The following is a 17429-nucleotide window of genomic DNA, read 5'->3' as shown; positions in this document are numbered from 1 at the left end:
GATGCTGAGAATTGTATAGAATATTGGATTTGGTACCGATTGGTTCAAAGTCCTAACAAATAGTTGTAAAGATACCTAGCAGACATAGTTCAATAAAGTTTTCTCTGGAAAAGTTCAGAAATGTTGTCAAACCTTGTAATACATTACCTGTATATTCCTATAGCATTGGATGGATGAAGTTCTCGTTTCAAGAAGTCTGTACAACCCAAAACAACTTCCTTCAGTTCCAACATATCGGCTGCGACCATCAAATCCTGCACATTTTCTTGAAGAATGCTTATTTCTCCTGCAGAAAGAGAAGAAAAAAATAAGATCTTGAGCATAAAGAGAAATTTACCATTTCTGACAGTTTTATTTTACCACAAAACTTGACAATGTTGCCAGATCCTTTGAACATTGAATCCTGGTCATCCTGTGTTTACAAAATGCAATTCGTGATGGCTTCTAACCACACATTCACACACATTATTAGCATTTTACCAACTAGGACAATGTTTACAAACGATGAAGTCAGTGGCAGCTTGTAACCACACATTCGGAATTATCTCAAAAAAGCTCGTTTGCAGAACCCACACCCTGTATATACATATTTTTTAACTTAAGGCAAGCAACCTAACCACACTAACAGAGCGTTCCAAGCCTACATTCTGACTTGGGCACTACAGAAAAAATCAGAAAGCCATGAAATGAAAAAGTTTGGGAACCCTGCACAATGTTGGTGCAAAAATAATGAAAGTTTCTTCCCTATTTCAAAGGACATTATTATTAGACTCTATGAAAGTACTGCACACACGATAGATCATCCCCATTAATAGAACAAATAATATTCTTTCACGACCACACAATACTAATTTTAATTATAATTACAGTATTAGTAGAATATTTAATAATATCATTATTTAATAACAAATTAACCAACCGGATGCTACTAGAAGGACAAGTCCTAGAAACAGTATGAACAATTATACCAGCAATCACTTTAGTTTTTATTGCACTTCATCTTTGCAGACTCCACAGAAGTATTGATGATTAAATTCAAGTCGATGCTTTCTGCTACAGATACAATAACTTTTGGTTTGGTTTATTTTGCTTGGGTTTTCTGCCACTTTTTGGCACAGTCCTATTATTACCATAACTTCAGGTTAAATACGCATACTTGCCATAGTACACTGGTTTTTACCATGCAATTATGAAATACAGGGTGTCCAAAAAGTCACACAACTGCGACTTTTAAAGAACATACTGTAACTTTTGTACAAAAAATGATAAGAGACATGAACCTTGCACTGGATAATAACTTTGTGTTTTATTCTTTAATCAAGGGGTCCCAGGTTCAATACCCGGTGGAGGCACAAGTGGTTCGGATCCCACTTTAAACTGTAGGTCCAGTACCGATTAGTCTTACTGTGCATAAAGTGAACTAAAAACAATAAATCAATCAATCAATTTCATTCTTTAAACATCAAAAAACAAGAAAATGATTGACTACATGAACATTCAGTATGGTGAAAAGTTACAAAAATGTAAAAAAGTTTTTGTAAAGTTAAAAAAATGGATAAAAGACAGCTGTGGAGTTGCTTGCAATAATTTTCGATGTGTATCGATTATTTATTGAAACGATAAAATTATATGTTTTTAATAATTGCAGCCATTTTATGTGGTTAAGCCTCGGCTGAAGGTTGAAAGGAATCGCGATTTCAAGAGTGTCGTTAGTCCCTTTCCTAACAATAGTACGAAGAAGTGCGAGGGAGGCGTTGGCATCGCTGTCTACGAATTTCCCTCTGTCCCTATCAGACGCCTCCCATTTTGCTGCAGACTTTCTGCAACTGGTCTCACTTATCGCACCAAATTAAAACCCCTTCTTGGTCTAGCTCCGTATTTCGTCTTCTGAGGCCAGGCCAGGTTAAATGTTTTCGTTATTAGAGTGTAATTATGCTGAGAGATTTAAACTCACAAGCCTCTCTAACCACTAAAGCATTCCGCACTTACGTCAGAAGATGAAATACGGCAAGTGACCAAGATAGTGTTCGAAATTGGTGCGATGAACCATACCCTTTCGGCAAATTGGCCCCGCTGCTACAGGGCCTTGTACTGGGGGTTTTACGATCTGGTAGGTAAGGGAAGAAAAGGAAGAGGGGAAGGGGCAGTGAGGTCACTTGACAGATGTGCTGGAAACATGTTTTCTTCAGCTGAACTTTAGTTTTCCAACTTGCTTTGAGATCACCAGACCCTTTGCGCTGTGAAGTTGCTTGTTTTAGGTTTGAAGGTCCCAGATGTAACTTGGCGAGGACAAGGGGTTTTGGGGGATGAATTGCCCCCCCCCCCACAATTTTTCAGGCTATTAAAAATTAAAAATTTACAAGTTAAGGATATTTTTGATAATCTCCTGTGACGTAAGGTACAACGAAAGGAGCCACTGAAGTCCCTTGATTTCATAAAGGTCTCTGCCTGAACAACACAAACTCAGATGGTAAAAAAAGATAAGCTTACAAACTGGCGGCTGAACCCCCCCGCACTGAGAGGGCACATCCTGCAGATGCGAGAACCGCACAAGGAGGGTTGTGTGTTGAAAAACAGCAGCAGCGCTACAAGAGGAAAATCCTCGAACTTTCAGAAGTCGTGGGAACTGAATACTTGTATAAAATTATGTAATTTGTGTTGAAAATATTGTGCAAACGCTTGGGATTATCTATATAAATTCATGACACTAAGATCCACAATATGGAACCTAAATTGTATAAAATTTTAAAACTCTTCAAACACCCCATTTAAAGCTGCTCTTCAGAACCCCTTAATGCTGCTTTACTATTTTTTGTACGCCAAACTAGAACCCCAAATTGATTTTTAACACTCTACATCACTTCGTGTATCCTTCTAGAAAAGCCTTGCAGAGTATCACCGAAATTGGAAGCATATGTTAGGAAATTTTGTCAATAGAAGGAGAAGCAGTTCTCAGCTGTTGAGAGAAACATCCAACAGAGGCTTAATTATAACATATTCACAAAAAAGTGTGTTTTTATTTCAAAATTACAAGTTGTACTAGCAACATTGGTCATGCCAGAGGGCAGTACCAGACGTGCCAACCAATGTCCCTTACCTACACCTTAGTCCTCAGTTTTGTGTGTGACTTTCTAGACACCCTGTATGTTCCATTAACTAACAATATATTATTTTTCTTTCATCACAATGTACAAGAAGTTAGCCTACCTGTGTAAATAAAATCCAAGAGACTATTCAAGATATTTGCAGAAATTGCATGTAGTTCAATGGTGTCCTGTTGCTCTTCAGCCAATCCAGTGGTAAACATTGCTTGGAAGTATGGGCTGCTTGCAGACAACACTGCTCGATGAGCCTGCAGAAAAGGATGGATGCATAAAGTGCGTAAATTTTATTGCAATATTGTTTTATAATACATACAAGTATTTGAAGGTAAATTCACTAGCATGCAATATTAATTGGACAATTATAACACTACTTTTCGAGAGAGCACCTCTCCTCTTGTTTCAGGTGAATTTCTTTTGCTGGTGGTGGAAATCGAACCTCTCTGCTCCCAAGAGAACAAGCAAGAAAACTGAAACTGTTAATTAATTAAAAGCACAGCCAGAATCACAAGTGAACAAAATATTTAACCCAGCAGTGTGACCAGCGCACATCCAATTCCTCCCAACTGGCACCACTTTCTAAAATGTTAATTTCATTCTACATGCGAAAAACATGCAAATTTGAACAATTTCAAAATGATGTAAACTTACAATGAGCATCAAACGTAACTCTCCTAACCTAACAATAACATAAAACTGCTCTCAGCATCATTCCTAACTCTTAATTTTAAGTGGAACAATCTGACATTTTCAGTCTGCAAGCATCAGGATTGCATTGAGTTTAAAAAAATATATTTTAAAAATGAAATACATTTTCCCACTGGTAGTAATGTATAGTAACATTCAATTTGTATTGTTTTAGTTGACTGAATCAAGAACTATTTTAATATTTCTGTTAAGATATTGTACATAATGGTACTCCACACCGTATCATGCCGAAGGCATGACTTTAATCCGGGACCCCGGTTGCCACAGTCCGATAGTCTAATCATCCGGGTGCCATAGTCCGATAGTCTAATCATTATAAAAAGGGCCAGAGTATGAAAGAATCTGGAAAGAGTTTCTTTGAAGCAAATGCCACCTGCGATCTTCAGCGGATGTAAAAATCTGCTGATATGAATTCTTCCGGAATTGCAGGAAAGATACTGCAAACACAGCTTTACGCTGAAAGCACCGTTATTGAGAGACGCGGTCTCTCAACGGCCGAAGTTCGAATTTAGTTTAAATAGCTCGGGAGAATATTTCTACAGACACGGCATCTGAAATCTATTGCGTGAATAGTTGTTGCCTCCGACTTAAAGTTGGATTACTGAACGTTACAAAAGGAGTTACAGCGAGGAGTAGTACGCTGTCGGAAAGGAGTTTCATTTCAGAAAAGTTTATCAGAGTTTCATCAACGAACCAGCGAGTCGGTCGTCACTTCGAGATCTACAGGTAATAAACATTCCTAAAATCCTTGTCTATCATTCTTTCACACCCCTGCCAGACCAGTCAATTGTAGTGTTTAAAGTTAATCGTGAGTGTAGTTTTCATTTCACGGGGCTAACCCCCTTGCTTTGTTAAGTGTAGACGTATCCTTTGCATGTCCCTTCAACAATTTAATCATATCATCACTCATTTTAATCCTTGCAATTAGCCAAAAGTGGCAGAAAAGCGAAGCAAAATACACCCAATCATAGAAGAGAAATGCATATGTGTGTGTGTGTACTTGGATGCATCATCGCTTATGAACATACCACAATCACAATTTTGAGTAGTTATGATGAATGCATTAACAAAAAACATAGTAACATAACAAATCAGCTTGAATAGTGCCGGCACCTTTCTTCCCAGAAAAAAAGCAATAACTAACCTCCTTACAGTGAGACTTTATATAAGTTCATATTTTGTGCTACTCACTATTGCAGCTGCAAGAAAGCAAACCGGACACCAGGAGGTGAACAAGGAGAGTGTGTTTTATTTAACGTTTTAAGCTTTTCAAGTTTGGCTTTTAACACATAATGGGGTTTTATGGCGTGAAAATTTTACAGAAAGGGGCTGATGGGGCTACAGCCCCTCTGAAATTTTAAGAAAATCACATTTTCAAATAAAAGCAGTGAAGAACTCGGGGAAAAACCAGACTGCAAATCCCCTTAAAATGATGCCCAATTGACATTTCTCAGAGTAGAAAATTCTAAATATATAAAATATATTTTTGTGTATACCGTTCCCTAGAAAGCAGCTACGTAAAAAAAAAACAACTTAAGTGACACTATAACATTGTGAGATTTACGTTTTTCAATCTACGAAAATATAACAGTCAAATATGAGCATAATTTAAAGCTCTCGCAAGACATGTTATATTGGTCTGTCATCCACTATCTTTAAATATGGACCAATTTCTCTCACATACAATGTGAGACCAATCCTTCAAGTAATCTTGGAACTGTAAAAATTGCAATTCAAAAGCTTTACATCTATGGTAGTTATCATAAATACAATGTTTGTGATTTTATCACACCACTCCTCTCCTAAGCTCTATGAAATATTATTTTAAAAGTTTTACTGCAAAATTGCAGACCAATGAAATCTCTAAAATTACACTTTAATAACTTAAACTCCGAAAATGTATTCTAGACAGTTTTGAACAACCAACCATGCCACAGTGTTGGCCCATGGGGAAAATCAGTCTTTCATGCACCATCTTGAAAAAAAATTGTTCAATTTTCCTCACAAGGTTTCTAGCTGCATAAATATTTTTACCTAAATTATTCTAAATTTACAGCAGTTATCATGGTCACTTAATAGATGACTTCTCCTTCTATGCCCATCCACCCTAATTCATGCATGGGTATAGAGTTCCTAACCACATATAAATAACATTTATGCATTCTTGCATAGGCAAGCACCCCATTATGATGAAAAATTGGAAAAATCATTTGAAGAGTGTTTTAATTTAATTATGCCACAATTAAAAAAAATCAATAAAATGTACTAAATTCTCCCTTGTAATGCGTTAAACATTCAAAAATTTATTGTATCAATTGATTGTCACAGGTGGAAACTATGATGTGCCACTATAGAACCCCCTCCCCTTAAGAGCCCGTATCAGCGTCACTCAAAAAACGCACCGGACAGATGTCAAATTTTCTTCCTAGTCTTGCCAATATTGATTCCATTTCCCCCTTCGAACGCAAATCCATTGCATGGTAGACCGTTTGAGACTTTACTGGTGGGAGGGTTGCTGTGTCGAAAGAAACAGAAGACAAGGTTCCCTGTCCGCTACTCCCCCCCCCCCCCCCCCCCCCCGCGGGGAAGGTCAGGCTCTGACTATAATAGACCTTTCTTTTGAGCCCGAACGTTTATAACTCCTCCGAGCCGAGAGGGTTTCTGTGACAGGACAACACATGTTCCGAGTGTCTGAAAGAAGAAAAACACACATTGACGAACATCGCAATACAACTTACATGTAATAGAGCCAAGGACTATTTAGGGGAGGCGGGGTGTCCAGGGAGTCCGAATCTTCCACGAGAGACTTACTAAAATTAAATTATGTAAATATGCTTGTTTTGTTTAGCATCTGTCGTATAATCGAGATAGGTGTATTTCCGTCAAACTTATTGTAAGGGAAGGATTACATTGGGGTCATACAACTTTGGATGACTGTATCAAAGAAGATATATACACACCACTACCTAAGTAATATGCTTAAATATTAAATTAAGAGCTTTACTTTTCGTCAAATGGATCTAGCATCCTTTTTCGTTATTCAATAAATATTCAATTCCTTATCTGTTTCACAATCACCTTGCCAGGTCAGTTGTTTTTATACAAATTGAAGCGATCTTAACTATTCATGAGCTAGATAATGAATACGTGCTGTTATATTCCTATTCTTATGCCATCTTTTCCCATTCATGTGATAACAATATTAATTAATATTTTAATATTATTAATTTAATATTACTGTTATTTTAACTTGTTTTTATTATTAGAAGAAGGTACCAACATCATAGGCGTGCGCAGATCCTCTGATAAGGGGGGGGAGCAAAAACCTTGAAAATTAAGTCAGATCGGCAAAGAAAAACCTCATTTTATCTCACTGTTTTAGTTTTTTGCATTGATGTGATATATATATGTGTGTGTGTTTGCGCGCGCGAGTGTGTATATTATATATATATATATATATATATATATATATATATATATATACCTAGGTATTAACATATTATTTAAATACATTACATAATCTATTCATCCGCCCCTTAACAAACCAACAGCAAAATTTATATAGATTGTCTCTGAAATGTGAGCGCTCGTTTTCCTCCAAACCAAACTGTTATAGCAGCAACTGTATGAATTACTTATTCGTTCTTACTTTCTTTCTGGTAATTTACAATGTATTGGAGAAAAGAAACTGCGAGCGAAGCGAGCAAGAAAATTTTTCGATCCAAATTTTTGAAAGTTGAAAACAGTATTGATTTAATAGGGCGCATGGGACGGCATGGCATTCTTTTTTACAATTTTTCTCAATCAGATTGTTCGGCGCCCAGTGCCAACTCCCGCTACTTCCTAGCTACGGCTCGGAAGTTGACAAGACTGCAAGAAAAGCAGGTACCCCGAGCGAAGCGAGAAAGAAAATTTTAAGAAATGTATTTTTATTTGTATAAAATTTAAAGTCGAGGGGACAATTGTCCCTCTGTAACCCTCTGCAAGTGATCCTGACCGTCTGGAAGAAATAATGAAGATGGACGTGAAAACTAATTCCGTCTTGAGTATCCTTTTGTCCTGCTACTAGTAGATTCTGCTAGTCTTGCTTTCTTTTAATTCAATGATTTCCGTCCAAGGTTGGAAAAAGGCATAAGCAATGCCCCCTGTCCCATTGTGGTTGCGCCATTTCCTTTTAGAGTATAATATTGTTTAATAACATCGACAATATTGCTCTCCACTAAATTTCTAGGTGAAAGTATAATAATATAGGGGCATGGAACGTCTGGAAGGGGGGCAAGGATGACCACACCTTGAAAACGAAGGTCAACCTAAAAGTATATATTTCACAAGTATAATTAGATTTCAGTCATAGTAATTTACATTAATTATTATGTAATGGGGACGCAGGAATGCGATAATTTCAAATTCAAGTGGTGTTTTTTGAGAGGACAGTACTAGTATCGGGGTAATATGCCCAATGAAAAAATACCTTTCTTGTCCCTTTGTGGAAAAATCTGCGAACGTCCGTGATTAGGGGGCAATCAACCCCCCCCCCCCGCCCGTGCGCACGCCTCTGACCAACATATATGGAATAGTTTATAACATCGAGTAGCAGGATATCTCTCCTGTATGGTGCTGTAAACTAGGGAAATAATGACGATGTTTTGTAGTAGTGCATAACTATTCACCCTGTTGCGACACATGTGCAGAACAGGCGGAAGACATTCTATTGTGTTTTCTGCAGTTGGTGAATTATCCTAAGTGAGATGATTTTGATGTTCTTTCTTTTCTTAACGTAATAAAAACGTGTCTTACAACCTAAGGCATCATGCTTTGTGCTCCGCCTGAGGATGAATTGTATGATGAAACTGATGAACGGACACTCACAAAGAGCATCCATGCTGGGATTCGAACTCCCGGATGTGCTAACCACTTCACCACGGAGGCCAGTGCTAATGCACATGAATATCAATCCAAGTTAGCCATTTGGGATCATTGGGAAAGTCGTGTAGTTAGTAAAATGTGTACTTTTAGCATTTTTGATACAATTAAAACTATTTACAGCCAATGCATATTACTCATATTGAACCGGAACGACGAATTTGTGAATTTACTACAGGACTTTTCAAACATCCGCAGATAAGGCTAATACAGTTTCTTGTTCATATCTATCATAGTTATCCTGAAATACACGTATGTCAGTTTTCACGCAGCTTACTAGTTTCCAGATATGCTTGATTCTGTTAACTGTACACTCCTCTTATTCATAGTTGCGAACTATCTCTCCGGATCCGAGCATGCATGTGAAAAAGAACTGAATCACTCCGCCACGGGGGGCAGCTTTTCTGATTGTAGTTTGTCATTCGAGTATTTGCAATGAACATAATTGTCAGCGATGTTTTCTCAATCCTTTCATCGTTACATCGTTATTGAAAATATCCGAGAGGCAAAAATATGACATTAAGGAATTAAAAGACTAAAGAAACTAACTAACTCTTAAATGTTAATAATTAGAAAGATTATAAGTGAACCTTCCCGCCTCGGTTAGCGGTAATAATGATGCTTTGTAATCGACGGGTCACGAGTTCGATCCACGGTTAGGGACATTTAATTAAGTGGCTCGGATTCCACTATAGGCTGTAGGTTTTGTCCCGATTAGCCTCTGTGCAACTAAACATTGCAATTTAGTGCAAAAATCAGCAAGCTTGGGCAGTTTTATTCCTTGTAAGCCTAGGTCTTCATGTTAATAAATTATTATTTATGACGTTGGAAAATAATTTATGCCGAGTGGCCAATTTCTATTCCATGGAGAAGAATCAGATGTGAAACATATATAAAACTATTGGTAGTTATTTTCACTACTAATCACATCTGCCCAGTGCGAGAGCTGCAACTGTATCCATTGATTTATGTCAATGATATTGATAGTCAATGCTTTTGTCTCCTAGTGTAGGTGAATTTGCACTGAAAATATGTTTGTTCTCTCAGTGTTACCTTCACAATACAATTGGTAACATCCTCCAACTTATAAAAATTAATTTTTAACACTCGCTCCAAAAATAGTGACATGATTTACATAGGATAATAATTGTTATCATTTAACTTCGTAGGCATCGTATTATCATCGTTTGACCCTCCAACAACCAAACAGCAATCCCACAGCCTCTGAACACATCCACCTACCAGATAGGCAGCAGAGTATCTGTAAATTTTTTTGGCAAGTTTGGAGACTTGTGATTTAACAATTACTTAGTACGTATTAAATAATCAATGTCCGTTGTTGATCCATGCAGATCTGCAGCTGCCACCTCCAACCACGATTTTACGTACAACACGTTGCAATAATCTTGCGATCTTATAAAAGCAGGAAATGTACTTGAACATAGCAATGGCCTTGCCCTAAGGGAAGTTTTATAATGGAAAATATTACGTAAGATAGCTTCTACTTCTTTAATTTTCGATCGAAAGGCGTCTACCGTACTATAAAAATCTGGGGGGCTACAGGGAGCTTAGATATGTTGTTGGGGTTTCATCCCTCCTGACCTCCTTGTAGCTCCGTCCCTGGCTGTATGTATTTCGTCCAATGAGTACAAGCTAGCAAAACTGTGAATTTCAACAAGTTTGTAGGTAATTCTGCAGCTGTTCATAAAAACAGACGTATATTATTAGTTTCTTGCTGTGGTTCACTTTCCCATTTCAGCAAAAAAGTATTCACACTCTTTGCATACGGTGAGTAAATGGGGGGGGGGGGAGGGAGAAGTTGCCCCTTAATAGCCTCACTTAGAAATTTAGTGCAGAAGAATCTAATAACAGTTCTTAAACAACATTATGCTTTTATAGAAATAAAAGTAAATACTATTTTCAAACCTACGAAAGTTCCAAGTAACTACGTAAGGAAAGGGTAGTGTATTACTTCCTATGTAATTGGACTCTCCCACTAGCAAATTTCTTATTAACACCTCCACATATTTTATTCTTTAGTTGTATTATCTGTATGTGTCTGCAGAATAAATTGCCCATATATTGCACATGAATAAATTATGTGTAGTTCTTTTGAATTTGCGGTACTAAACCACGTTTATACGTACAATAGTCTTTGAACAGCAGAGATGGAAAATAAAGCGCCAGCAGAGAACAATGGTGCCACTGAAGTTGAAATTCATCTAATAAAGTGATTTTAGATGCGTCGGGACACACACGACCCTGTTTTGTTCCCATCAATGTAATAAAAACAGTGAGATGGAATGAAGGCTTTATTTCGTCAGCTGAACTCTTATCAAGGCCCTTGCTCCCCATAATCGGAGGATCTGAGCACGCCTAAAATTCCTTATACAGAAATAGTGTTATTTGTCGTATATCCAGAAAGTTGATTGATTTGCTTTATTTTACTTCGCTTTTTGTGCCACTTTTAGCCAATTTGCGAAGAAGGGAATAAGTGATGATATGATGAAATTGATGAATGGACACTCACAAACATCCGCGGCCAAGCCGGAATTCGAACCCGGGACCCCTGGCGTCGTAGCGCGATGTGCTAACCACTCCCCCACGGTGGCCGGCCCCAGAAAGTTGAAAGTGAATGAAATTTCTATGGTGTGTTTTGTATGGTCATTATCAATAGTAAGTCTGTCATATTATTCAACTAAATAATGTCTTTGGAAAAGAAAAAACAACATATAATTAATGTATTTTATTTTACATAAGACCTATGCCTAAAAGTATTTTTGTATATGATGACACAGAACTATCTTATGTTGTGACTTCTTTGGGTCTGACTGTAATATATATATATATATATATATATATATATATATATATGTAATTGGTGATAAAATAACGCAGTAAAGTATTAAGTAAATATATTTTATCCCCCTACTTACAAATCATGAAAGGAGCCAAATTCGAAATTAAGTTGAACGGACGTTCAAAATGTTTAAAAATAGCACTATTTCCATCAAGTATTTTTTACCATTGACCCTCAGAAATATCTCAAACTGACAATGAACGTTCATTGAACTTATTTATGATCGACAGCTAAAAAGTCATTAATTTGCGTTACTGGTTGATAATCCACCACCAGATAGAATTTACACAATATTTACCTAAAAACTTTGAGTAAAGTCACCTTCCCCCTAAAAAAATCCCTTGGTAATGGACTTTCGTGTTCTCACAAAAAAAAAGTTATAATTTGGCACAATTTTTCTTTTGCAGACAAACCTTTTGTAAAGGTGTACTTGAGTCTCTGTAACCAGCCCTTCCCATTCGTGAACAATATACTGGAGAAATCCCCCGTTCTTCACTGTTGTCATTGCACTACAACCCCATCGTGATTTAGTATTAGGATATAGCGTAGTGAAGAACTGTTTACAAGCATCGCCCAAACCATTGATTCCCCCCAAAACCTTTCCCTGAATTCTTTTTTCTTTTCCTAGCTCTCAGCATGCGGTTTTCTTGGAAGACCGGCCGATTGTGAAAGAAAAAAGGGCCGTGGAGGGGTGGGGGGGGGTTAAGCGCGAGCGGTACAGAGGGGGAAACGGCTAGCGCGACCAGCTTAGAAACGTCAAAGTTAGAATTTACATACATTGCTCTGTACGTCGACGAACTACAGACATTCTAAAGAAAATTATGTAAGATCAGTTTCATTTCTTTGCTGTAGAAGAACAGTAGAAGCTTTCTTGTTCTTTAAAATGTTGATTTAAGTTATTACATATAATTGGCGATCAAGTGAATTTTACGAAATTGAGATAAGGAAAACTACGTAATAAATAATGTATTTAAAAAAAGGCTTAACGACATAACAAATTTCATATTTGATCTTTAACTCAGTAAAATTTAAATGCCACACACTTGACTGTTCGAGCACAGAAGGTCGACGCAAGAACCTATTTTTTAGGTATCGTCACCAGCAGTGATACGGGCTCTTAAGGAAGGAAGACACTGATAACTAGGGAAAGGAACTTTAGGTAATTAAATGTTTTTTTCTGCGATAAGATACAGACCCTCATTTTTGCCAAAATTCTGATTATAGCCTTATATGTCAACACAGCAAATTTTATTTTACATAAAAACACATATTTTCCAGTTTTCCATATGTAAATACATATTTTGCGAATTTTCATTTTAAATACATAAAATCGCTCATTGACTTCATCCACCTCGAAATCCTCGAAGGAAAAATGTTTATAGGCTACTCTGCACCTCTTTCATATCGAGAGTGCTAGGTTTGTTTTGTCTTTGAACACCCTCGCTGGCAGACTTCTGGCACCTCGCCTACGATCCTATTGGGAGAAAATAGCTGTAAGTAGTAGCTGGGGCTGGCTACACGTAATGATAGCAAGGCTTTTTAATGAAGCAATGCAGCTATTGTGGCCGGAAGGCATAACATTTGACAATGTTCTTCTCCTCGTGACAGATGCTGCAGCATACATGAAAAAAGCTGCAGTAGGCCTTGCCGTTAGCTACCCCAAAATGGTGCACGTTAAATGTGTGGCCCATGCGTTGCATAGAGTATGTGAAAAGATAAGAGCTCTTTATCCCAATGTCGATAAACTGGTTTCAAATGGCAAGAAAGTTTTTATCAAGTTGGCTAGAAGAATAGACAATTTTAAACAAAAATGTCCTGAGGTTCCCCTTCCCCCTACACCTGTAGTTACGCGATGGGGCACTTGGTTGGATGCAGATGTTATGCCCAGAAGTTTGAAAAAATTGTATCTGTTGTAAATGATCTCGACAAAGAAGAATTCTGCAAGAACTGTTGATGGAGCCCTCCGTAAAAGTCGAATTGGCATACATCTCAACAAACCTGTCCATTCTCTCTAATTCCATATGAAAGCTTGAATCGTCCGCGAACACTTTGGCAGCTTCCATTGTTAAAGTCCGTATAGTAGAATCGAAACTGCAAGAACTCACTGGATCTAAGTGTCTAAATGTACAGAATTTTTTGGGAAAAAACAAGGTTTTCAAACTTTGTGCCAAATTGCATGTGTTTTGGAAAGTGAAGTAGAGGAAGAGGAAGCTTTGGAAAACTTAAGCGTTAGTGACATTTCGTGATTCAAATATGCAAGAATTGTTTCTTGTGACGTGGAGCAATCTTTCTCACAATATAAGATGCTTTTTAGAGATAATCGTCACAGATTTACAATGGAGAATTTGGAAAAAAACTATGGTGATCCACTGCAACTCTTCCAAAAAATTGCTCGCTAAGAGGTAATCATTTAGAAACTAATTTCAGGTGTTTAAAATGCATGTTATAGTTTGTTTTTGTTACCAAATGTTTTTATTTTTGTCACATATTTTCCTGTTTTTATCACATATTTTCAACATTTATGACACATAAAAAATAAATATTTCTGTGTTTTTTAGCACATAAAGTTCCGTTCCCTACTGATAACTAGACCCCGGATTTTTATGTAATACCAAAGTACAAAATATGTAACAATAATTGATAAAATATGTACCTAAATATGTATTATCAAAAGGATATGTAGTATCAAAGAATATGTAATATTATTAATAATAGAGTATTGAAGCAATTTCAAGACTTCTGCTAGATATTTATTTTATTTGAAAATATTTGTTCAAATTAAAATTCGTATCAAATTTATAAACTCAAGAAAGAACAGCAACGTGTACACATTTAAGAAACCAATTTTGTGAAGTATTAATTATTTTTTACATCGCAAATTATTGTAGAATATGTAAATATGTAGGAGAGCTCCTTGTAACCTTTCGAAGGAAATTGTAAAAAAAAAAGTGTCTACAGAAAGAACAATCGAATGAAAATACATAGCTACTTTTGTACTTTTTTATACAAGGGAACATATTGTGCAACTCGCTATGTACAGGAAAGTAGCTTTCTTGTTCACCGATGCCAAGTTTCCAGGTGCTTTGCCTAAACCTAAAAACGGAACGGAAATATGTAACCAGAAAGAGGGGGGGGGGGAGAGAAACTCCAGCATCTTTCAATAAATAACAGTTCCAGTATTTTTTTTTCTTCAGCCGGTCTTTTGACTTGGCAGTCAATTGTAGGTGATCGCACGTAAGCACTATGCATCTCATTGATTAGAAAATACATCACATGAGATACAAATTTTCTTCATCATGATTGAGAGATTGAAAATACAGGAAAATGAATCAAGAAGGGAAAAAATTGCTGAAATATGTTGTTTTATGTAAAGTAAATTAGCAAATATGTAACATAAATCTTATGTGAAATGATTTCAGTTACATAATTTGTTGACATTTTTGTGTTCAAGGTATGTATCTAGAAAGGAATAGAATATGTAATTACTAGAGTGCGGATCAATATGCACTAAAAAAGTGGAAAATACATGCATCTATGCACTAAAAACAAGTACAATATGCACTCAAATATGCAAATTATGCACTAAAGGAAAAATATAGGCACAAAATAAATTCTTCGAAATACATTTATTTTTTAAAGTACTACACCCACATAGTGACCATTGAAGGTAAAGACGAAATAACAACAGCTTCCATGTCCAGTAAGGTTGCAAAATCTTGTATTAAATTGAATTTACTATTTCCAGTTGTTAAGTAGTTTTGAATTTATGTAAATTGCAGTGCACTACAACATATCTCTCTAAATTGGTTAGAGTGAAATTTTTCCGTTTATCAGTTAGTATATCCTTGTATGAAGACAAGGTGCGCTCCACACTACAACTTGTCACTGGACAATATTTCAATGCAGCTATGTCCTCTGGCGTGAGATTTTGTAATAGTTCTGTTGAATCACCTTGTAGCACAGCTTTCACTCAACCTACCTCGGAATACAGTGGACCAATATAATTCTTTCGTAGTGTTGACTCGTCTGGAACTTTTTCCTCGCAATACTTTGCGAGGAAGCTACGAAATTCAGAATTGCTGACCTTTCTTAGAAGAATGTTAGCTGATATGAGCGCTTTGCACAGGTCACCAGCGAAACCATCTTCACTTGTTTTTTGTTCATCAAGTACAGTTTCTATTGTTTGCTGTTTGCAGGTCTTGCTAGAATTTCTTAGGTGGATGGCAGTCTTCGTGTGCTGAACTACTTGATATTTTTTGTCACATGGTATCTGAAACAATACAAAATATTTTAATAACTTCTGGATTCACACTGTTACGGTTCACTAAAAACAAAGAGACCAAGTTGAGTATAAAAAAGAAAAAAATATTATACTTACTTCCTTACAGCATACTCTGCAGAAAATCGCTCTCCCGTCCGTTTGTAAAGTAAGCTCTCCTATAATCCACTGTTTCAGTAAAACAATCTTCGATGATTTTTCCTTCTGCATCTTCACACAATGCAAACTACACTAATTCAATGGAGCACAGACTGTTTACGAGCAAAAATCTCCGTTGCCTTATATAGGCCAAAGAAGAAGGCTGGGGGAGGGGATGCACGTGTTCTGTGTCATTGCCAGGTATGCGCAGGGGAAGGGGGGTGGAAACAGTCTGCCCTGCAGCGCACAAACAGAGGTTTTCGAACACCTGTGATTGAAAATTTTACTCTCAGAAACAATCCACACACGAAACATTAACCAAGTAAACAAATATATTTTCAAAAACTATCAATTTAATGATTTTTTCACTTAATATGCATTTATATGCGCTTACACAGAAAATATGCATGAACACCTTAAATATGCATTTATATGCACTTTAAAACCCCCCTACTTCAGTTCGGAATGCTCTGAAACAACTTTAGAACCTGGTTGCATATTAATATGCAAAATCCGCACTCTAGTAATTACATATAAATCCAAGCTCTACTGATAACAAAAGTGCTAACACATTTCACAATTATAAGATTTGTTCAACTATGCTGCATCAATCAATGCAAACATTTCTTCTAAAAATTTCTGAAACCTTTCTTGTTAGCATGATTTAAGGAAAATAACCTGAAAAAACCCAGTGAGACTTGAATTTCATGAATTATTTTTAGTATTACAAGTTCTTTACAAGTTTTCCAAACATTTTAACAATCGTAGAACCTCACAAGTATTTAACCTTTTGCTGCCCAAGCATCTCGAACGAGATACCCAAAAGTAACCCTCACGGAACCAAGCATCTCGATCGAGACGCTGTGTCAAGGTCGTAGTTTTTACGTTATAACTTTTCTATTTTTGGCTAGAATTTCGATTTTATTTTTTTATATTGTTCCTAACACATGTATTTAACACAAATGGTTTTTTGCATTTTTTTTGTCTTCATGAAAATGGAGGGGGAAAGGCGGGGAAAGGGACTTCTCTTTTGCGTCTCTTATCAAGGTCAATTTTTTGCCGACAAAGGAAGACCGGCTTTGTTGTTCTAAAGCAATGCTTTTCACTCCCTCCTGCTAAGTGCTTTCGAAGGAAGCTTGTTTATCAGTATCCGATGTCAAAATGAAAGTTTTCCGTGAGGGTGTGGGGGAGGGGGAGACTGGTTGTTGAATCTGCCTTGTGAGAATGGAATTTCGAAGCGTGCTGAAGGAAACCTTTGCTTTTTTTTTTAGCACAAGTGTCTACAAGTGGCAACAGGGATTACCCAGCATTGTCTAAGAATAGAATTTCAAGCAGCTGTAAGAATTGGCGCTCATTTGTCAATACGTTCTAGCTTTTCGTCCGTGAATGTTGTGCGTAGGTGTCGTTTTGTGCCCAAGTG

At 36.8% G+C, this 17429-nt stretch overlaps 1 protein-coding gene across 5 annotated transcripts in view; it reads right to left on the bottom strand.

Annotated features, from left to right (window-relative positions):
• Window positions 1-17429, bottom strand: part of LOC145994098 (actin-binding protein IPP) — a 41265-nt gene that overhangs the window by 18764 nt on the left and 5072 nt on the right. For all 5 annotated transcript variants that reach the window (XM_083130185.1, XM_083130198.1, XM_083130203.1 and 2 more), the window contains exons 3-4: window positions 3208-3352; window positions 148-286 (exon numbers count right to left, since the gene is read on the bottom strand). In XM_083130185.1, the coding sequence (XP_082986311.1) occupies window positions 148-286; window positions 3208-3352 (284 nt within the window). The remainder of the gene's footprint in view (window positions 1-147; window positions 287-3207; window positions 3353-17429) is intronic.

Source organism: Lepisma saccharinum, chromosome 1, assembly GCF_977018435.1.
Source record: "Lepisma saccharinum chromosome 1, izLepSacc3.1, whole genome shotgun sequence".
Classification (NCBI taxonomy): domain Eukaryota; kingdom Metazoa; phylum Arthropoda; class Insecta; order Zygentoma; family Lepismatidae; genus Lepisma; species Lepisma saccharinum.
Note: the sequence above shows the minus strand (reverse complement) of the source record. Positions and strands in the feature narration are given on the sequence as shown.